Source organism: Acyrthosiphon pisum, chromosome A3 (genome assembly GCF_005508785.2).
Source record: "Acyrthosiphon pisum isolate AL4f chromosome A3, pea_aphid_22Mar2018_4r6ur, whole genome shotgun sequence".
In the NCBI taxonomy this organism is placed as follows: Eukaryota; Metazoa; Arthropoda; class Insecta; order Hemiptera; family Aphididae; genus Acyrthosiphon; species Acyrthosiphon pisum.
The window spans coordinates 21,603,708-21,627,445 of record NC_042496.1 but is presented as its reverse complement, the minus strand read 5'-3'; the positions used below and the strand labels follow the sequence as shown (position 1 = coordinate 21,627,445).

The 23,738-nt window shown below is 26.8% G+C and overlaps 3 protein-coding genes across 6 annotated transcripts; 2 read left to right on the top strand and 1 right to left on the bottom strand.

Moving 5' to 3' along the window:
* The first annotated feature begins 1,591 nt into the window (after nt 1–1,591).
* LOC100165489 (serine/threonine-protein kinase RIO1) lies at nt 1,592–5,095 on the top strand. The gene is made up of 10 exons (XM_001950606.5): nt 1,592–1,772; nt 2,498–2,646; nt 2,709–2,931; nt 2,994–3,245; nt 3,696–3,882; nt 3,955–4,073; nt 4,133–4,236; nt 4,318–4,523; nt 4,597–4,845; nt 4,916–5,095. Exons 1-10 carry the CDS (start codon nt 1,735–1,737, stop codon nt 5,021–5,023), a joined length of 1,635 nt encoding a protein of 544 aa, XP_001950641.3. The 5' UTR covers nt 1,592–1,734; the 3' UTR covers nt 5,024–5,095.
* A 2,108-nt stretch (nt 5,096–7,203) lies between these two features.
* On the top strand, nt 7,204–21,190 carry LOC100163432 (glycylpeptide N-tetradecanoyltransferase 1). Of its 2 annotated transcripts, XM_001950673.5 has the most exons (12): nt 7,204–7,527; nt 7,590–7,689; nt 9,249–9,363; nt 12,589–12,805; nt 12,865–12,981; nt 13,044–13,214; nt 13,536–13,716; nt 13,783–13,900; nt 15,362–15,507; nt 15,564–15,701; nt 15,764–15,825; nt 20,858–21,190. In XM_001950673.5, exons 1-11 carry the CDS (start codon nt 7,463–7,465, stop codon nt 15,782–15,784), a joined length of 1,389 nt encoding a protein of 462 aa, XP_001950708.1. In that variant the 5' UTR covers nt 7,204–7,462; the 3' UTR covers nt 15,785–15,825; nt 20,858–21,190. The 2 variants fall into 2 exon arrangements, with proteins under 2 accessions (XP_001950708.1, XP_016658909.1); XM_016803420.2 differs by lacking the exon at nt 20,858–21,190 and having other exon boundaries at nt 15,764–15,889.
* LOC100166192 (inositol polyphosphate multikinase beta) lies at nt 18,821–22,520 on the bottom strand. Of its 3 annotated transcripts, none has more exons than XM_016803421.2 (7): nt 22,390–22,520; nt 21,930–22,298; nt 21,762–21,857; nt 21,517–21,687; nt 21,305–21,429; nt 19,761–19,905; nt 18,821–19,690 (listed from the first exon to the last, which is right to left on the bottom strand). In XM_016803421.2, exons 3-7 carry the CDS (start codon nt 21,847–21,849, stop codon nt 19,374–19,376), a joined length of 846 nt encoding a protein of 281 aa, XP_016658910.1. In that variant the 5' UTR covers nt 21,850–21,857; nt 21,930–22,298; nt 22,390–22,520; the 3' UTR covers nt 18,821–19,373. The 3 variants fall into 3 exon arrangements, with proteins under 3 accessions (XP_016658910.1, XP_008181778.1, XP_029347417.1); XM_008183556.3 differs by having other exon boundaries at nt 21,930–21,997; nt 22,130–22,500; XM_029491557.1 differs by having other exon boundaries at nt 22,364–22,494.
* Nucleotides 22,521–23,738: the final 1,218 nt, after the last annotated feature.

Here is a 23,738-nt window from a genome sequence, read left to right as displayed (position 1 = left end):
ACTATGGATCATGAATTGCACCAATGATGAATGGACCATAAAATAACATTTTATATATTATAATATATTAATATAATATTATGTATAATATAATATCTACCTTGTTATTTAACCCGACACAGGGCACCAGGCGCATTAAGGGTTCACATATGGGGGGGCAAAATTATTTTGCGCCCCTGGTGTATTTTATGAATATTAATGAAAGTATAAAAAACTTAAAAAAAAATTTCATCGCTACGCTCGGATAATTAGGTTAGTAATTTACATTTCATACAGTTATTATTATTATACCTACATCCTATTTAATTAATTACTAAATATCTATTTGGAACTTGGAATAATAATCCTTTCTTTTTAAATAGTACTGGAAATTGGAATATTTATTATGTAAAATGTTTATATTTCATTAACTAATAAATACCTCCTAGTAAGCAACTCCTATATTTTTAGTTATTTATGGAGTACCTATGTATTAAGCACTGACTTATATTAATAAATGTATCTTTATTCTTTATTAACAATAAAATATTATTACATATTATAAAACTTTTAAATGACAAATATTGAACAATACTAATTAAAATATTTTTTTCTTATTTTTTTGTTCACAAACTCTTTTATAATACTTGACCAATCAATACTTCTAAGCATCTCATTTTCTATTGACAGCAATGAAAGGGAAGATGTTTTATCTTGAGACAAGGTAGATCTTAAATAATTTTTAACTCGTCGAAGCACTGAAAATGATCGTTCACCACTCGCATTGGTGCAAGGCATACAAGCAAAGATTCTTAAAATTATAAGAACATTAGGAAAGGTAGCTTTTAATGGAGAATTAGATAATTTTTTTAACAGTCCGTTCATAGATAAATCATTATTGTGAAATGATTCAGTAATTTTTTTGAATTGAATAACTTCTTCAACAAATGATGTATTCAAATCTTCAGAATATATATTTACAATGTTCAATGCACTTTGACGAACACTTAAAGTGTTATATTATAAATATAATATAATTATCTGTATGATTGTATACATGACACATGTATAAGTATAATAATTTATGTTATTACATAAATGCCCATCTCATACTATGCATCATTTTATATACATAATATATAAAATTTAATAGTACATTTGTACGATAATACTAATTATTATTAGTTGTTTCTTAATCCCGAGTTTTCCATTACGTCATACAATTTGTATATTGTTTTCTTTTTGACTCTGAGATAGAAAAAAAAAAATTACAAAAAATGTACCGCCCCCAAAAAACTTCCGCCCGGGGAAAATGCCCCTTTTGCCCCCCCCCCCCCCCATTAATGCGCCCCTGCAGGGCACAGAATAGATTTAACCTACTCCGTGATTTAACCATAGATAATATAAGAATATATTAGAATATTAGAATATCTAGAACATAGAAAATAGATAAATGATCTAGAATATTATCTTATATTATTATCTATGGATCTAACTTCCTTTATTATCACGGACTAAGATAGATTATATTATCTTAGTCCGTGTTTATTATCTGTCGTTATCATTTGTAGTATTGATAACAGTGTTGACACTTTATTTTGATCTTTGATAATTAATTAAATACCTTTACACGTGCAACGCATCGAATAGACGAATGTCTGAAAACCTAGTATTGAAAACCTAGTCCTGGTTCGTATTTATATTATTTTACGTTGGACGTGAAAATAACCACTGTGTTTTGCACTTTTGTCAAAAATGCATCAGTTCAGTGATGCAGAAGATGACGATTCCCCGTAAGTATATTTTTATGATTACAATTTTACTTTGGAAACTTGGGTAACGTACTAACATATTATAATATAATATAGAATGATAGGTTAATTCATATATTGCATTTCATGGTTATTACTTATTATTGATCGGTGATGTGTAGTGAATAATTGTGGCCATTGGCCAGACTTATGATCAATGATCAATAAAGATATTTGATATTTTTCTAAGGATTTAAATTATTATCTAGCCTTTACCGAATGAAAATAAAAATAAATCCAGTTAGGTATTGTTATAGTAATACTCGTAAGCACGCCTATGGTTATGGACCATAACTGGTCATATTTAGAAATTAATAGTTATAGGGGCTAGAGTCCTAGAGAACCTAAGTTCAAAATAACCAGTGGGGTGAAAAAACTCGTTACATCCTTTCATTGTGCCACAGAGACTATACTCTATTTAGGATAAGACTGGTACCCGGTGTCAAAAGTGAAAAGGTTTTCTTCCAGTCAGATGCTTCTCTCTCCAAGTCAACTGCCAGGTTGAACATCGCAAATGCACACAAGTTGGCCACTTTATACCGCTTTTATCCTAAATAGAATAAATGGAGTCCTATAAAATAAAAATTAGAAAGCTAACCATGGAGTAAAAATGTCCCCCCCTCATTAAAAATAAAACTAAAAAACTAAGCAAAAATCAATTAAATTTTAATGTATTATACCTATAATTATTTATTTAATATTTTCAGATTGGTCATCAATAACAATGACGATATATCTAAATTGTTTGGTGAGATGACTTTTAATAATAATGGCCGTAAGTTAGTAAATGATCAAAATACATATGATACTGATTACTCAGACGACAGCAGTGATGATGAAACACTTTTTGATAACGGTAATAAATAAAAAAAAATTAATTAATTCATTATTAGTAATGTCTCATTTTTAATTAAATAGGATGTTATAGTAGAAAAGGTGTAAACGAAATTAAAGCTCAAATTCAATCTACTACTCCTAACCAGCAGAACAAAAACGTCAAAATTAGTGATTACCAACCATCAGAAAATGTAATAAAAAAATTTTTAGACAAAGTAAATACAGATCCATATGAAGGGCCTGTACTTACTCATGAAGCATCTAATAAACTGATGGAAAGCTACAAAAAAGCTGATGCCATGCGGTATAGTTTATTAATATTTAAAACATTACATGTAAGTTAAAATGTTTTTTGTAATTTTTCAGGTTTAGAAATAAAGATAAGTGTGACAGAGCCACAGCTGAACAAGTAATGGATCCAAGAACTCGAATGATACTATTTAAATTGCTTAACAGAGGAATGATTGGACAAATTGATGGGTGTATATCTACTGGCAAGGAAGCCAACGTGTATCATTCAACTTCAACTGATAGTGAAAAACATTATGCTATTAAAGTATTTAAAACATCAATATTGGTGTTCAAAGATCGTGATCGTTATGTCACTGGTGAATTCAGGTACCTACTCAAAAGTACCCATTAGCTTATTATTTTGCTGGTTTAAAATTGTTGATTTATAACTTGATTCGATGATTATTTTGTACTATCAACATAAATATTATTTTTTTAGCAATTAACTTACATTATTTCAAAATTGTATTTTAAGAAATTTAAGATGGATTCATACGATTTTGATATTTAATATTTTCCTGTTTTTTTTCTCACCCTTTAATGTATGTCAAAGAAAATACTATATTAATAAGGACTTAATGTTAATTTTTAACTTATGCTTCAAAATTAGATATCAACATTTATTTTAACACAATTTCAAACTTGTTTAATAATTTTTGTTTTATTCAGTTTGTTATTTAGACATGAACTTAATGTTTGATAATTTTAAAATATTTTAAATCATCAACTTATGATTTGTTTTTGTAACACAATTTTATTGTATTTTTGCTTTTGTAGATTTAGACATGGTTACTGCAGGCATAATCCAAGAAAAATGGTACGTTTATGGGCTGAAAAAGAAATGCGTAATCTTGCTCGAATGTATGCAGCTGGTCTACCAGTACCTCAACCAATTTTGTTAAGATCGCATGTTTTAATGATGTCGTTTATTGGTAAAGATGGTTGGCCTGCTCCAAAATTAAAAGTATTTGTGCTGGATATATTTAATTAATTTTCTTTGGATACCTATCTGTTTATTATATTTTTATTTTAACAGGATGCTCGTTTAACTACATCTAAAGCGTGCCAACTTTATAGAGATTGTTTAATAATTATGTGGAAACTATACAACATTTGTAAACTTGTACATGCTGATCTTAGCGAGTTTAATTTACTGTAAATATATTTTTTAACATAATATTATAAATAAACAAACACAATAAATACAATTATAGGTATAATGATGGTGAAATAGTGATGATAGACGTATCTCAAGCTGTAGAACATGAACATCCATATGCATTAGAATTCCTTAGAAAAGATTGTACAAATATTACAGGTAAATAATTGTCTTATAATAGATACTTGAATAATTGATAATTGATAGTTGATAATTGAAATGCATATAATTTTTTTCCAGAGTTTTTCCGTCATCATGATGTTGGTACATTAACCATTAAATGTTTATTTGACTTTCTCACTGATCCCACCATCACATTAGATAATATGGAAACTTGTCTTGATCGTCTTCAAGTAAATATGGTCAATTCAGATCCATTAACAAATGAAGAAATGGTTGATCAAGAAGTATTCAAAAATGCATATATACCAAAAAATCTAAATGAGGTACATTATACAATACATCTAAAATTGTTTAAGCCAATTGAGCTTTTGTTAAACCATTTTTCAATGAATATAGGTTGTTGATTTTGAAAGGGATATTAGTTTGGTAAAATCTGGGCAAACTGGTGAAGATTTAATTTATCAAAAAATTGTTGGACTTAAAGACGATTTATCTGGACCTCAAAATACACCAGCAATATTAGAAGATGATGATTCTGATGATAGCAATAGTAGTACATCAGAAAAAGAAAGTATTGGTTCTGATGAAAAAAGTAAATTTTTTAATTCTGCAAGACCAAAAAATGAAGATGCTGAAAGTAAACGAGTAAGATTTTAATATAATACTAAATTGTTTATAATATCTAAATTTATATGTGCATGGTGTATTTTTTTAGTTAAGAAAAAAACAAGTAAAAGATGAAAAAGCAGATAAAAGGAAGGTGAAATTAAAAAAACATTTGAAAAAAAGAAAAGAAAAAACAACACAATGCAGAAAAAAATAATTATTATTTAGTTATTATTATTGGATTATTATATATGCTTTGGTATTAAACCGTTATGTATTTTTGTGTTTTCGGTCTCTTCAAGTGGATTCTCTATTTTAGGTTCTTCAAATTTGATTTCGGGAAACAATGTTAGATCTTCATCTTTACTGAACCCATATTTTTCCCTTAGTTTAGATTCCAATTTATTAATTTCATTGCACAAATCATTACATTCGGCTGACTGAGTCATCATTAATTGTATATATTCTTCTCTTTTATCAAAAATAATTTTCTTTATTTCACTTTCGGATTTGGTTTTTTTATTATTTTCACAACTGTTCATATTACTCATAGCAGATGTTCTATAATTTTTCGTAGTAACACGCACATTTTTTATTAATTTTCTCATCATTTTTAGTCGATTTTTTTAAGATAATGAACAAATATAATAAACTATTAAATGTTAGAATAGAATTAAAAAAACTGAATCTCTTGTGTTATTGACTTAGACTACTGCTATAAAAAAAAGTTAGTTTATTAATTTCTATATGGCCAATCACAAAATAAAAACATATTTAAAAAATAATAATTGAATGTTTAAGATGACTTATTGTCAATAACAATCTTCTAAAATTTGCAGTCTGTACTTGACAAATATCACTTATTTTATGGGTCTCTTTTAAATTGCTATTCAATCAATCCCAGGAAATCCATTAAAAAAAAAAAAGTAAAAAAATATGGTTATAAATGTAACAACAATAATATTGTATATATACAAATAGGAATAAACAAATTTGATTTACAACTAGTGGAGAAACTATCATCATTTTGAGGTGAGTGTCAGGTGATATATATCATATTCGTCACAATAGGAGTAAAACAATACAAACATTTATATTTGATTGTACGCTGTGATAAAATTTATTTTCAATCAATGGTTTTAGGAAAATAATAGACTTAACAAGACAATAAATTTAATTAACTCATAAGTTACTGCATAAAATTTAATTCATTAACTTCTAAAAAAAAATAGCAACTTGTTCTACAACTTAGTTGAAAGTATCTTAACTTATTAACCCCCAACCTTATTTATTCATATTAAAAATAAATTAATAATATATTATTTTGTTTATGAGAAACATCTACAAGATTATTTTACGTTTTATAAAAACATTAACCTAATAATTGAACACAATATTGGTATTGTAATGTATGACTATTGACTAACATAAAAAAAAATTATGATAAAAAGTTAAAAGATGCGGCCTATGCCCTATAAATTATAATGAATAATTAATGTTATATTATTGATATCCATCAGACTATTGCAGCCATTTGCAGTGACTAGAGCACTCCTAGTGTTATCTAACTTTCCCAAATGTCCATCATTTGGGCTTTTGCTTAATTTGGGTATTGTTCTGTGGTTTGAGGAACCAACTTCATACCTAGTATTAAGATAATATTAGGTTTATTATATTATTAAAATAATTAATTAATTTCGTCCGTGGCTTTGTGCTCCATCATAGACATAGTTTTTTATGTATATGTGCTCCACACACGCTATTGGTGGAATATTCCTTACGCACCATAGAATAAAGAGTCCGGACTAAGATATACCTACTAGTGTATATCTAGATATTCGTCCGTAGTGGCGTGGTAAAGAGTAATATACTAATATGCATGACTAAATTTAGTGCAGTTTATGTGCACAAATAATTTTAAATGTAGCTCATCAATTATTGTAATATTTAATTTTATTTCATAATTGATAACGAATACAATTGGTACAATTTTTATTATTTTTCAACGTTCAACCAGAAACCACAGTTCACAGAATTATTGTTCGTACTCCCTCACATGTCCAAGGCTATTTATTTAACAATTTATTGTACATCGTTTAATTTTGGTTGTTAGTTGCGCGGACTCATATTACTATTTACTACTAATGTGGACTGACTGTGGTTATATTATATTGTACACATAACAATAGTAACAACAAAATATTAAAACATGCCGAGTAATAATCTGCATTCCAGCCGTGGAATGACAATTGTAAGAAAATACGTATTATTGTATTAATGATTATATAGTTATTTGTTGACGGTTTAATATATCGATTGTGAAACATTACAATATCGATTTTAAAAATCCGTTAATATATATCGATTATTATCATTTATCAAATAGAATCCCACAAACCAGGTTATGCAACCTCGTGACCTATGATTATTAAAAAATAAATTTTAATTTTTATGCCGAACGCCGAGTCGCCGGACGCCGAATGCCGATAATGCTTTTTTCTTTCTCAACTCCAACATTTCGCCGATTTTAATAAATATTTTTAGTTTTAATTTTTAGTTTTAAATTCTTGCTAGTATATTGATTTTTAGCTTCTTTCCTACTTGTTAACATTTTAATAAAGTATCTTAAAACTACACTTTTCATTACACCATCATCATGAGTGAAACACCAAATATTCCCGACGACCATCAAACAAACACCGAACTCAATCAAACTAAAAAGTAATTAGAATAAAAAGTTCCTAGAAATTATTTCTGTTTTTAACGTTGTATTCGTTTTCTAGAAAGCGGAACAAGAATCGTAAAAACAGTGTCAAGGTAGAACAAAGTGATACAAATGGAGCTGTCGAGGAAACTAAAATGCCACCCACTATTTCTGTTCAAGTTAGTAGTACCTACCTACCTTTAATTTTATTAATTCAAATTCAAATTTCGAGTAAAAAATAAATACAATAATTAAATAACATTTATTGTAAGAGCTAGAAAATTACTTTAGCAGCTATATTTACAATAATTGTTTGTTTAAATACCTAATTAATGTTTGATTTTTTTTTTTAAATTTATGATCAATTTTGTTTTTTAATTTTAGTTTATTTGTGTCATGTACTCATATAGTCATATTTATTAATTTTATGCATAAAAAGAGGAACATTTTTATAATATTACTATTGTTTAAATTTTTTTTTTAAACATGCTAACCATATTATTAAATATTGTAAATATTGTTTTTGCTTGGTGTGTTCCTGATCTATATAGTGAGTAGGGCTCTGCAAAGTATTTATCAAAATATTTAACCGTATTGTTACATGTGGACCATCCGTGATCTCAATAAATGATGATTTGAAATAATTCGTAGCTAATTTAACAGAAAAATGACATGGTTATTTATTCTAATAATATAAATTGTATAGTAGTCATATAAAAGCGTATGTGGCTGACTGTGGCGTGAAGTTGCTCTAGTTTCAACAGCCCTGGTACATCTGAATATCCTGTGCTACTTCGTGTGGATATGGACGTGACATCAGCTCTTGAGAAGTAGTTGTATTATAATGTGGCAATGTAACCACCTGACCTTGCCAATTTCTAATGCTAATTTAATATGTTTGCCAAATTTCAAAAGGCAAATAAGTTGCGACTTGTGGTACTTGCGCTGGCAGTTATATGCATCTATAGATTCATAGTTTTGTTTATTTAAATAGCTGTTGTGAACAATTTATTAGTGAACCCATTGTCCTTAATATAATATGATATGCATAAATTATGAATTCGTAAGGCCGTTGCTCACAACAGTATGTAATTTTAGGCTCAATTTTTCTTTACAGGGCTGAGAGCTGTTAATTATGGGGCCCCTTAAAAAAGCTGATCTATGGACCTTTGATGTGCCTGGGCGACACTGATTACAATAATGTACTAAAAGAGGGTGGGCTGTAGATGAAATCATTAAATTTTTTTTGATCTAATCGATATATTACTTTTAAGTTTTAAATGTTTTTCAAATTCGGAGTGCCATAGAAAAATATGCTTGGCGTGTCGATAATCCTGACCACTGTTGGTCACATTTATTGTTTCATATTATTATACAGGGTAATTTACCAAGTATGCTCACCCCCATTTTTTTCTTTAATTATGGATTTATTCAAATTCTAATTTTTGGAATTTTTAAATATACTATATATTTTCAAACACTTGAAATTTTTCGCACTATACTTAAGGAGTATCCTGTGGCGATACAAACTTTTAAATGAGAACCCCCCCTTTTTTACTGTAAATGAATTAGTAGATAATTTTTTTGAAAATTTTAATGTATCCACATAGTATTATCTTATTATCAATAGTTACAATATTACAGTTTTAAATATTTTCTTTATATAGTTGCAAACAATTTATTTGAAAAAATCTAATCACTTTAAATCTTTACTATTTACAACTGCTACTTCTTTCAGGATATTCAAAAAGCAATGGAAATCTTCTCACTTCAACAAAGAGCAGCTAAAACTCCAGCAGAAGCTTTGCATAAACAATATAAATTTTGGTACACACAACCAGTACCTAAAATGAGTATGTAGTGTTTACATGTTTTTATTTGAATAATACTTAAAAAAATTTTATGGCAATAATACTGTTAACAATTGGTAAGTATTTTAACTACATGTATATCACTTTATTTATTTCAACGGATCAAGCCCATTCTACAAAACATGATTTATTATGACAATCAACTCACTTACAATGTAATTTAAAAAATAACTCTAAAAAAAAAGCTATAATAGATCAAGTAGAATAAACTGGAACATTGAAAATATATATGTAAAAACTCTGGACAATGAACATTATTATTAACTAAGTATAAAACTAATTTAGTTCTCAGAATTTTGAAAAAATCCAGATTTAAGGAGGCAAGAATAGAACTATAATCATAATGAGGCTTTCTAGAAATGTTACAAATTAAATGAAAAGAAACAAAAAAGCGTATGCTGAATAGCTCCAGAGACTTTTTGACTTTTTAAACAGTGAAATCACATCAGGGAACAATACTCCAAATTACAATTTGGATCTAAGAACAGACGACTTGACGTAGATTAAAGTCCTTAAAATGCTTAAAACAACTTTTATAAATCCTAGTAGTTTCGTGGTTTTATTCCTGATAAATGAAATGTGATAGTTGAAAGTTAATATTTTTTATCAAATAATACCCCAAAATCTTTAGCAACTTGTTCCAGCTGAACACCATTGATATTATAAATAAAATCGATAGTAGAACGAGATCAGATATAGGACATATATTTACATTTTCTGGCGTAATGGATAAATCATTAATTTTACACTATTTGGAAAGCATAGTAAAATTATTCTGTAAAAGATCTGAACTGTGAAGGAGTTTAATAGTAAGGTACATTTTTAGGTCATCAACGAATAAAGATTTTTAGAGTGAGATAAAGAAACATTTGTATTTAGTAGAAAGAGAATAGGAGCTAAATGAGATCATTGAGAGACACCTGAAGTAACTTTGGAATAAATATTTTTATATTTTGCAAATTGAACACGATATGCATAAGAATAGAGCCACAAATGCCACATTTATTTAATATCTGCTTAAAGGATTGGTAAGAAATTTGGTTATGTTGTTTGATATAATAATATGTAATTTGGTATAAAATGTGTAATATTATTGTGTGATAATATTTTCATGTAAGACTAAATTTCTTTGCCTTGTATTCATTATAATTAATTTGATTTTTCGGGACAGTAAGACTTGCAGTTTATAAATAACAACACCTAATTTAGATGTTTTTTTTTTTATACAGATATGGCCTTATAAATAAAATTGACTGAATTAGTCATTTAAATTAATTAAATTGTAATCACAATTTCACTTTTTTTATTATTAAAATGTTGATGTTAGAACAATGGCAACATATTATATTCATAGTTTAAATTATTATTACTCAATAATCAAAAATTCTTATAATGATTTGAATATTTTATACAATATAATAGTAATAAATAAAATAAAATATTTACATACATCAGTAAATTGAGTAAAAAAAAAAATTTTAAAAAAAAGAGTTTAAGTGGATGTTTCTCTGCTGTACAGGAGGTTATAAGTGGGTCAATATATTATGGATTGTATTAAACTTAAATTCAATATTATAATATTGTTGTATAAGAAAACGATTCTGAGTGGGTACGGTTTGTCAGTCTCGATTTTTTAAAATTTATTATTTAAATTTTTTATTATTTATTATAGCCTGTAAGTTGAATTACTATTATAATATTATTATTTTTTATTCGTTGCTATGGTAATAAGCAAAGTATTAGAAATTAAAATCCCATTTTTAGCGATTTTTCTTAATTTGTTGGTAGTTTTTCCCGTGGCAATAAATAACTATAGAGTAAAACGAAAAATGGCCTCTTTAAAGTACCACCTTGATCCAATTTGCTAAAAGATAAGGTACCATATATTAAAATCAAAGCGCTTCTACTGGTAGAAATTTTGTATACAGGATAAAAAAAAAAAAACCACTGTAAAACCACTAGCTTCCTCACTCCGCCCAGAATCTAAAATACCTAAACATTGAAACACAAATTAATCTAAACTTTTTAATAAATTGAGAGAAACTAAAAACACGTAACGGTTAAACTCGAAACCTCGTTTGAACTGGATTTTAGTCAATTTATATTTTAGAGGCATAATTATCAAGTCAAAATTACTTTCATAAAATAGACTTAACCAATATTGGTACCAGAAATAGATTTTGTTTAAATTTATAAAAACTCATGTTTTACTGTGCTAACGCTTTATGAGAAAGTTACAAATTTTAAATTTTTCTATAAAGACACCACATATCGCTAGCATAACTTCTAAAATTCTTGTATAATTTTATATTTAGATATTGTATCACATAATATCTAAGATTTTTGCAATTCATTTTAAAAGTTATGAGAAATTATTAAATAGTAATTTTTAGTATTATAAATTTGTTTGTATAAACAACAGTAGTATTCAGCGGCATAGTTATAATTTCCCTCAGGGCCTTTAGAAAAAAAAATCGGTACATCAGATGAAGAATCAGCACTCCCCTAAGTTCCTTTATTTGTTATATTCCATTTATATAAGATGTGCTTATATAGGCTATGTTTTTACTTAAAAATATGACATTTGGTCTCACAATTTTTTATTTAATTTTTATATTATTCAAAATTTGAGGTTTCTAGGAAACTTAATCTCAACTCTTTTTCTGTATCTAAATTCTTCTTTAATATTGTGATGGATGCTTAGCATTGCCAAACCATTTAGCCAATTCTGAATTGAAATTAATAACTATAACACAACAAACTTGTAAAAAAAACACTAACCTAACTTAGTGATAACAAGACAAATTTTTTTTTTTTTTATTAATTATCCCGCGGCAACTTAGGCCATTGGAGGAGGGTAGGAACAGTAGGTTTTTGACGGTAGGGGTGTGTTACACGTGGGTGTATTTTGGCAGAATTTTTGAATGGGGCACCCGTAGGTATCTGCCATGCCCCGGAGTGGGGGATGGCGGCACTTGTTCTCCGGACACCGTGACTTGCCTGGAGAAAAATGCCACCTGGTGACCGGGGATCGAACCCGTGACTGCGAGCACCGCAGCCGACGCGTTGACCGCTCGGCCACCTCGTCCCCCACAAAACCAATTATAATAGGACGAACTTTGTATTCTAACAAAAATTATATCCGGTTTTTTTGAACTATTTCTAATTATATCATTAAATATATCTTTATTTACTAAATTTATATAGCTGAAACAATACTTAATGATGGTCCAATTGAAGAGGATAAAACAATAGATCAGATTAGAAATGAACCGTTTACATTGCCTGAGGATTTTCAATGGGATACACTTAGTCTTGATGATCCTTTTGTTTTAAAAGAATTGTACACATTGTTAAATGAAAACTATGTTGAAGACGAAGATAGCATGTTTCGATTTGATTATCAACCTCATTTTTTAAAATGGTATTTTTAAAATTAATATATTAAGTTGTTCAATTTTTATATTGTTTAATTAATAACAGGGCTCTTCAACCTCCTGGATGGTTAAAAGAATGGCATGTTGGAGTGCGTGTCGTTAAAAGTAATAAATTAGTTGGTTTCATTAGTGCCATCCCAGCTTTGCTTAAAGTTTATAACAAGTAAACATGATTTATTATTTTATTTTGTAACCATTTAATAAAATTGATTATTTCATATGTAGGTCTCAAAAAATGGTGGAGATTAATTTCCTTTGCGTTCATAAAAGATTACGTAGTAAAAGAGTAGCTCCGGTTTTGATTCGTGAAATAACTAGACGAGTGAATCAGACGGGTATTTTTCAAGCCGTTTATACAGCTGGAATTGTGTTACCTAAACCCATTGGAACCTGCAGGTAATTAAATAATGTTGTTTGTAATATTATAAAATGTTCACCGTTAATCCACAGTTTTACTAATGTTTTAATGTAAATTACATACAATTAATAGTTTTATTTTGTTTCATGATAAAATAAAATAATTTTCCTTTTTAATGAACAAAATTATCCCTTAGCTGTCATAAAATAAATTAACATTATTATACACTGTTCTAAAAGAGAAGACACCAGATTTACGTAGCAATACTGGTTTTGTCTGTGGCCACCTGATGTCTTCTCACTTTGAAACAGTGTATAGTGGAATATTTTGTTCTTGTTAATTTATATTATATTGTTTAGATATTGGCATCGTTCTTTAAATCCAAAAAAGTTAATAGATGTTAAGTTTTCTCACTTAAGCCGCAATATGACTATGCAACGGACATTAAAGTTACATAAACTTCCTGATTCAATTCGCACTCCTGGATTTCGCAAACTCACTGAAAAAGATTTGCCGCAAGCTCGAAAATTACTTTCTAATGTAAGAATATAGAGTACACTAACAAAAAGTAAACGAAATATAATATTTATTAATTTTACTTTTTAGTATATGAAAACCTTTGATTTGTCACCTATGTTTTCTGATGAGGAATTCAAACATTGGTTCCTGCCTCAGGAAGGAATTATTGATGCCTATGTTGTTGAAAACAATAACAAAATTACAGGTATTATTATTGTGCTTACTTTAAGAGGATACTATACCTGTATGTATTGTATCTGTCTTACACAGAAATTCTACGTACTGAATTCTAACAGTTTATTTATAGTTGATATTAGAGCAAATTAACATATTATTATCAAATTTTTAATAATGAATATACTTTTGCTTAACATATTTTTATTTTTTATTTTTATAAGCTTCTCATACATAACATTATTATAGCCTATTTTTATTTTAAAATAAGTTATAAGTACATTGTATTTTTTCAAATGTATATAACTTATTTTAAAATTAATATATGAATATAACTTTGCTCTGCCATAGTTAATATTCTAATCTACAAATTAGATAAATGTTTTTTTTTTTTTTTTATTTAAAACCTATATTTACAATCTATTTTACAATAATCAGTAAGTATGATGACAAAGTTTATATAACATTATAAAATATTCGAATAGGAAGACCCTCAGTAGTGTCACCTGACCAGAGATAAAAGATAAATGTTAAATTTACTCTAATATTAACTGTAGTGTATTTAATAAAAATCCGTTACTTAGATTTAGATATCATTGGAATACATTTTAGTTAGTTTTCTGTATGTTAAAATCGTAGGAAAAAATCTACTTTACCGGACACCTTTTTTTTCTTAATTTGTGTTTTAGTATGCTGAATTCAAAAGTGTTTGAACAAAAATGTGGAAACTTACTGTTCAAATGTTATGACAAATCAATGTTGTCGGTATTACTAATAGTTAAATGTAGATTAAAACTGAGATAATCCCTCGATTTGTTATGTAAAACTACATACCTTGGTTAGGTCTCCAGACCTATCAACAACTTTGAATTTCCTTATCTTTTGAACAGTAAGTTTCTTTCAAATGTTTTCACACACTTGAATTCAGCATACTTAAGCACTTTTTTTTAGCAATAAAAGGGTGTCCGGTAAAGTAGGCTTATACCTAATTGATTATCTATTTATTATTATAATACCTTTCCAGTGGTTGGTTACCTTTAAAATAAACGATTGTGATTTTGTCACATAGTTGATGATATGATAAAATGTTAGTAACTTATCTCAAAATGTAAAACAGTTTTTATTAAATATGATTATAATCGTAATTATTTCTAAAACATATTTTGATTCAATTTTTCTTTGTTTGAGTTTTTTCAATTTTATAATTGATTAATGATTATCGATTACTTACAATATATATATATATATATATATATAAGATAGGAGATTTACTGGGATGTCACAATAACATTGATTTTGACTTGATATTAAATAGTGTGGGATTTTGAGTTAAAGATAGATTAGAAATTCAGAACACTGTTTGATTTTTCCATTATGTATAAAAGTTTTCTATTGTATAGTCTGTACTAACTACTAATTTTTATGTATTCTTACCAGAGCTAATAAAATGATTTATATCTATTTTTCTATATTAAACTATACATTTTTACAGATTTAGTTAGTTTTTATACTCTTCCTTCGACTATTATGCATCACCCGACTTATCGTACATTAAAGGCAGCATACTCTTTTTATAATGTGTCCACTAAAACACCGTGGATTGAACTTATGCAAGACGCTCTTATTTCAGCTAGAGATGTAAGTTACAGTATTAATAATATTATTATTATATTAATGAATTTTGCTCTATTTAGGCTAATTTTGATGTGTTCAACGCTTTGGACCTAATGGACAATAAGGAATTTTTAGAACCACTTAAATTTGGAGTTGGAGATGGAAACTTACAATACTATTTATACAATTGGAAATGCCCTGAAATTCATAGTAGCAAGGTAATAATTTGATATTTAACTATTTAATTGCACACATTCAAATTATATAATGTATATTGCAGATTGGATTGATCCTTCAATAGTAAGAAGTGTCACTAAATAAAAACAACATTTAATTAATAATGTAAGTTATATTTATAAATATATATATATTTTTTTTTTTTTTTCAAGCGTTTTGCAATTGTAATAATTTTTTAATTGGTAAAATATGAATTTAAAATAGTGCAAACAAATTTAATACTTAAGTTTTAATGAATGTTAATTTTTTTGTTAGGGAAGAAACAACAGACAATATATTATTGTGTAGTTGTTAAAAATAGTAAATTTCTCTTTCAACAGTTTTTCATAATAATGTATGTTAGGTTTTGGAATTTTTTTGTAAAGGTAGTTTATCATTGATATTACCTTTTTAAAAATGTATGATCATGAATAAAATATTTTGTGAATTTATATAATAAAATATGGTTTTTGATACTCTAAAAAATTGTCTGCTATTTTTAATGTGACATCTACATTATTTTATATTATATAATTGATTTGAGTTTTTAATATTTCTGAAGTTCAAAATTAATGACTATATGAGTATACTATAAATACAAATATTAAAAAATATATATATTTCATTCAGAATTTAATATAATTTATTGTCATTAAATATTTTTTTAGAACTAGCTACTTCAATATTATATTTATGTGGAAAACATTTAATTACCACTTTATTTTATATTGCCATAAAATACATTAATACATTATTTTATAAACATGAGTCAGTCATAGCGTATGGATTATATCAATATCTATTCATTCTATGTCTGGAATATTTCAATAAAAATTAATTTTATATTATTATAACATTTGTATTTGTTTTTATAATATTATATCATATTACTTTGAATAAACCTACTATAAATTGAAATTTTAGCATCTATTATCAAAAAAATGTGTTTTTAATATTAGTGATTAACTCACAAGTACTTTGAGATTTGTATTATTCAATATGTTGCTAAATACTTAATTATTAAAAATATTTTACCACAGTTAGCATTGTTATCTTTTTCTTCTTTTAACATACTCTTCTTTTATAGTACTCAACATGTACAATATTCTAGAATGCTTAATTTTTAGTTTTATTTCTTAGATCTTAATCATTTAGATCTAAAGTTCAATTTAATGTTTTATCTTCCAGACTCATTGCCAACATTGATCAAACGCTTTCACATAAAATCGATTTTTGAGTTATCTTAAAATAAAAATCACCTATTACAAAAATTATAAAAGGATAATAATTTTGATATTTTGACATATTGGTTTTAAATTGTATTATTATCTGACTATGTATTTGACTTTAAAAATAAAAAATCATGTTTTAATACAATATTTAGACAAATTGATACATTTCCTCAAAAATATTATTATTTATAATTTTATTATGGGTTATTTTTCTCTAAAATAACTAAAAAACGTAAAAATATTTGTTTTGCGTCAGTGCGTTTAGTCTATATTACGCGTGGGCCAGAGAGAGAAAACAGACGTTGACTTCCTTTTAAAAGTAGAATTATTATTTTACATTGCGATAGAGGCAAAGATAACAAATATTGTCACTATATTTTTCTGAATAATGGTACCGACTTATAGGCGCAAATAGTGTTGGTGATTTATGGGGGGGGGAGGGGGGGCTAAAGTTGCTATTGTGCAGGTATATCCCCTAATGCCCCTTTATCCCCAATGTATACAGTAGAACCAGTTCTGGATCTTGAACTTTTAGGGCCCCGGTGCAAAAAAAAAATACAAGTATACTGTATAAAACTTTAATGGCTCGAAAAAAAATGAAGTATCAAGTATAATAAAATGAATAGTTTATTACTATTTACAGAATAAAGCCAGTCTCCTATATAATAGTGAAAAGTTAAATGTTAAGATATTCTATTTTAAGAAAATTTTTTCCTCGATCTTGCATTGGCAAAATTGTCAATTATCTTCTCAATATTTAAAGTTTCAGTTTGTTCCTTTTCTAACGGGTGATTCTTTTATCAAACAACACTCATTATTTCAAAAAGTTAAATTTTTTTTCATACTTTCAAGTAGCTTATAAATCAAGGTTTTTATTAAAAATTATATTTTCTATTTTTATCTATATCATTTTTTAAGTTAATACTTTTTTGAATGACAAAATGGCGTTTTAATTTTATATTCCGAAGCAGAATATTTTTCTTAGTATTATTTTGATGCATGAAAATCGAATTTGGGTTGAGTAGTTTATGAGTTATATATATTCAAAGTTTTGATGAGTGGTGGAGTGGACAAATATTTTGCGGGGTAACCCCGTACCACACTACTCCACTCATCTTAACTTTAAATACTTATAAGTTATAACTCATAAAAGCGCGCTAAATATTTCCGGTTAGCGTAGCGAAAATTATCATTATTTTACCGCTACCTACAATCTAATTGATGATTACTGATTATTAAAATATCAATTATGATTATATTTGTTTATCTATATTATGATAATGATTAGTGTATTAGTGAAGTTTTTTTCCTGGGTCCTGTCCAGTGACCAAATGTCAAATCAGTACAAACTATAAATAATAGTTTTCAATAAGAACATTTTTAAAAATGTAGCGTGCTTTATTTAGACAATAGCGTTAGAAGCAGAGCGCTACATTTAAAAAAAAAGTAGCAATAGCGGTAGTGAGCTACTTTTTTGGGAGAGTAGCTGTAGCGTTAGCATGCTTCAAAAAACTAGTAGCGTCCCGACCACTGGCTATCTATTGAGATTTGAATTTGTTTGGCTTTAGCATTCTCTTAATTTTTCTTTGTTAAATAAAAAATACAATTAACAAATGTCAAAAGATACAAATTTATTTAAGATACAAGTATCTAAAATATTATAAATATTAACTATACTCTAGGTATAGCTAAATTAACAAAACACAACTTCATTTTCGAATTGTATATTTAAACCTTTATTATTAAACAGTTTAAATAATATAATTTCAAAGTAAAACAAGTAAAAATAAATCTTGAACACATAATAATTATTTAAAATATAATTATGAATAACAAAATAAAATGTTAAAATTGTTTATACAATGTAATATTTACAACAAAAGTTTAGGTTTTAACTTTTTATTATATTTATTACCATTGATCAAATATACATATAAATGTATATCAATGATATTACCTTTATTATTAATTTTGAATGTTTAAAATTGGCTACAAGATCACAGATTTAAAATTGAATTCATTTTATATTAATTCATAATAACACACAACAATATCAACCAGTTGTTGACAGAACTTCCATCAAATTAATTTTATAATGAAATCAAATTTCATAAAAATTAATTGAATTAAACATTTCAGAATTAAAATATACATAGATCAAGGTACACAAATTGTATTTAAACACTATCGATTTTATAATAGATAAATTTTATCTTAAATAAATACAGTACTAGAAAATAATGTAAAATTACTATTGTATGATTATGTATTGGTTTTAGATGTTAAATAAAATATAATCTATTTATAAATTTTGGTTACAGACAAAATTAATAAATAATAAGAATAATGAACGAAATACGATAAGTTAAGCTAAACATTAAAACTAAAAAAAATATTAATTTAATAAGTATTGGGCACCAACAATAATTGAAGAGATTCATATTAATTGTTGTGTAACAATTGTGTTCGGAACAACGTCCATAAATTAGTAATACCTTGTAAATAGTTTAAATCAATTTTACCATCAGCTGGAGTTACATGTGCAAAATCTATTAGTGATACTCTTAACAAAGGATAAGTGTTTTTGTCATTTGTTAATGTATCTGCATCATAAGCTAACAGAACCGAACTAGAATAAAAATGGTAATGTTTTTGAGTTTGGAAGTATCGTCTTATGTGATCCAATTGGGCTGTAAAGCCTTGAACAAGTTTTTCTACACCTAGATATCCACTGTTAAGGTTTAAAAATGTCTCGAACACTGAAATTATTACATTTTATTTAGTAGAATATAAAATTATTATTAGTTAAACTAGTTATAAAGATGATACCAGAGATAACTTTTCCTGGATCTAAACTTTTGCCAAATTCTTTATCATATTTCTGTGGCCGTACCAAATTGGAATCTAATAAATCGTACACTTGAAAACCTGGTATACAAAAACTCCACTGTTTTTTACATTCCGTATATTTCGCCTAAAAAAATTTTTTTTAAACATCAATAAAAGTGTGGTTACATGAATAAAAGTGACCTTCATTGAAATAAAGCTATATGATTGTGTAATATAATAATATGTCGCATTGTTGTATTATTAAGTATATATATATATATATATATATATATATATATATATATATATATTAGTTATTTTAAATTTAAATAAACATATGTATTACTAAAGAAACCAGTTTCAGTATATAAATTGTGATTCAATTAATCGTTTAAGAGTTCACTGTAAGTTTTGTTAGGATCTTATTTTTCATTTGAATTAATTTTTATATAAAGTGGGTCGAGGTGTTTTCCTGTATAGCTACCAGGCTCAATAGCATTGGCCACACTGAGCATAATATAAATGTGTCTATAAGCTATTGCTAACAATTTTTATTATTTGAATGATACGTAATTATTAAACATTTTGTTTTGAATACACAATGGATACTAATATAATTTATTTTGAATCGTTTATTAATGTAAGGTGATAAGTCACAATTTTTTAGAAAATTACTTTTTATAAAAATATGTTCTGTGGCTAAGACACAAATTGTATAAATATAAAAATAAGAGTTATTTATGAGTCATAATTTCAGACTTCATTGTAACTTCAACTAAGACATCCAGAGTTATTGATACCCAAACAATATAACAGTTATAATATATATTTTATTTATTACATTCCATTAATAAAATTAATAAATAACAATAATTATTAAGAGGACATCACACACATGTATGTATTGCTCCGTCTTTCAAATGTACAACATATCAAAATCTGTTATGCTCGGGACAATTTTACTCTCTCTGTATTTATAGAATTACCAAAATGTCGTAGTATTTTCAATTTTTTGATAGCCAATTATGTTTAATAATTAATTGAAAAAAAACCTAATGTTCTCAAACTGATAATTTTAAATGTATTTGTTACCACAGTTGGACTTATGCAACACGAACATCACGATAAAACATAATTATCCACTGTACAATATTCACAGTGGCCAGGGAAGACTTTCAAATTCCAGATAACCTGTATGAAGCAATAAAACCCTATGCAGGTACCAAAAAAAAAAATTGAATTGTACAACTTAATATTATAATGTAAATATCTAATTTATCTAAATTACTTTTTATGGTTTTATCATGTGCATAATTGAAAGGGTGAAAACAGTGTATTAGAATCAAAAGATAATAATTCTACTTTGTTAAAATTGTAAACAACACATGCCTTTAGAACTAACTTAAAATTTGACTGATACAAGTTGATACTTATTAATTTTAAGTATTTAGTGTTAACTAAATTATAATTTTAATATTTTTTTAAAATTATTTTTGCTTTAAGTACTTATTTCATTAATTTAAATAAAACATAAGTCAATTTACATTTTCATCATCTTTTTTCTTTTTTGAACATCCTGGTTCCCATGTCTGTGAACCGATTTTTACATCCATCACACACGGTTTTTTCATGCCTGTAGTAATATCATCCAATACAATGAATGTCATATCTATACAATAAATAAGTTAAATTTAGATGTATGGCATAAACCAAGGAAATAAATATAAAACATAAAAGTTCATATGAATCTACAAACCTTTAGAATTTATTTGAACATTGACAGTACCATAATACAATGGAACTAGTGCCCTGAGATTTATTAGGGTTTCATTAATTAATAATTCATCATAAAAGCGTACTTCATTCTTTCCTTTGGTACCACCCTCTACTGATTTCAATAAGTAACCTTCTTTATGTTTCAATAAACCTATATAGAAAAGCAAATATACAGCCTGTTGTATGTTAGTTTTACAAACAGTTATTTCTTAACATCATACAAACCCAACAATGGTTTTTCTTTAGTAAATTTATGACCTCCAACTTGATTGTCATATGGGAGTAGATCGTCTAAATCCAACCAATTAGCCATGACGATTACTATTGAATAAAAATTGAAAAATAATCTATTTATGACCACAAAAATAAAAATGTGTATGAAATACCACAAACCTTGTGCGAAGTTAATGACGGCCTTGTGTTTTCAGTGAACATGAATTGATGGCAGGACTTCAGTCGCACTAAATGATGACCATATAAGTACTAATTGATTGTTATTATTATATGTTTACACTATTTGCATTTTTTAAAGTCATTTACAGAAGAGATCAATTGTATTTTGTAAATTTAAAAAATTTCAATTTTATTTTTACCAAAAAACCGATTATAAATCACTCATGACGTCCTGAATACCTTGATAGACATTAATTTTGATTGCAAAACGTTTTCAAACACACGGCATGCTTAAAATTGACCACATATAGACAAAGCGTCAAGGCGTCCAATTATAATGAATTGTTGCTTCAGAGTGTAAGACACGATCTGCAAGACGGAACAAGAATAATATACAGTCACTAAGTTGAGACATATGTTTCGCGAGTGATAACCATTAAATAATCAGTGAATCACTAACTGCTATCGCAATCGTCATTAGATAAGATCATTGAAAAATTAAGGAATGAGATAGAATGAGATCATAGACCATAGACCTTATACCACAGAGCACAGAATAGATGAAATTTCATGCTATGGAGGAGACCAAACTCCGCTTCTGATAACTTCCTGAAATGAGTCGCACGATTAAACGGCCACAGGCTGCGCTGCGTACGATAGGATTGATACTTTAACGCACGTAGCACGAACTAAGATATATCTTAGTTCGTGGCACGTAGTATCACGTATAAGGATTATTCATGTTTTTGGCGTTTTATTGGAAAATATATGCATTATTTGAAACATGACACTTTTTAAATTGTATAGCTTGTACGATTACGCATGTTTATATGTGAATAAGTGTATATTTCATAAACATGTTATTCTTAAGAAACACATTTGAGTATAACGATACATAAATCGGGCTCAGACTTGCTGTGAACAATGATATTATATACAAATATATATATGTATAGGTATAAAATAACTGGATATAGTGTTGACGGATTATATAATTTAATTATTTACAAAAAAATAAAAATAATATTTATCTTTTATGATATTTTATAATCGTAGGATCAAGAACGGAATCTACGTGCCATCTGTGAATACATTTTTGAACAACATTGTCAATGGTCATAATATACTCATATCATGAAGACTAGAATATTATAGTCATATCAGTCATATCATAATTTATAGTCATTACTCATTCATTAAACTCATTATTTTTTTTATAGCCATATTTATTCAATACTCATATCCACAGGTAGGTAATCGGGAAAAAAATTTGCTTGTATGGCTTTTGCTATAATTTAGTAATTTAGTAGGTATTTAGTTTTAGTGTAATGATAATAATATGGTATGTATCAAATTGCATATATTATTCTTTACTCTATGATTTGCATAGATAAATATAAAAAGTTTCATATTATAAATTATTCATCATACGAAATTACTATGGATACTTATAATTTGAACTTTGATTAAGAACATTACATAAAAACAAACGTTTTTTGGTATAATAATAGGTAATATGTAGGTGTACCTATAAACAGGCCTTTTTAACGGCCGTAATTCATAACATATTAAGAAAGAGCTGTACCTAATTATAGTATTACATATTTCTAGCATTATTATTATAATTATATAGGTACCATAATTGTATTTATTATTGACTATTGTATAAAGTATTACATTTTATTATTTTAGACTTGTATTAAATTAAATTTTATTATATTTTAATATGTGATTTAAGTAAGTAATTAACATTTTTTATGATATTATAAGATTTTTTATGTAACTTTAATGTATTTTTCAATACAATTT

Coding starts and splice junctions, on each gene's coding strand:
- LOC100165489 (XM_001950606.5), top strand. CDS start 1,735: ATGCATCAGTTCAGTGATGCAGAAGATGACGATTCCCC. Junction 1,773..2,497: donor GCAGAAGATGACGATTCCCC/GTAAGTATATTT, acceptor TAATATTTTCAG/ATTGGTCATCAATAACAATG. Junction 4,074..4,132: donor CTTAGCGAGTTTAATTTACT/GTAAATATATTT, acceptor ATACAATTATAG/GTATAATGATGGTGAAATAG.
- LOC100163432 (XM_001950673.5), top strand. CDS start 7,463: ATGAGTGAAACACCAAATATTCCCGACGACCATCAAACAAACACCGAA. Junction 7,528..7,589: donor GAACTCAATCAAACTAAAAA/GTAATTAGAATA, acceptor TTCGTTTTCTAG/AAAGCGGAACAAGAATCGTA. Junction 9,364..12,588: donor ACAACCAGTACCTAAAATGA/GTATGTAGTGTT, acceptor AAATTTATATAG/CTGAAACAATACTTAATGAT.
- LOC100166192 (XM_016803421.2), bottom strand. CDS start 21,849: ATGGCTAATTGGTTGGATTTAGACGATCTACTCCCATATGACAATCAA. Junction 21,688..21,761: donor TAAAGAAAAACCATTGTTGG/GTTTGTATGATG, acceptor TTTTCTATATAG/GTTTATTGAAACATAAAGAA. Junction 21,430..21,516: donor TGTTCAAATAAATTCTAAAG/GTTTGTAGATTC, acceptor TTTATTGTATAG/ATATGACATTCATTGTATTG.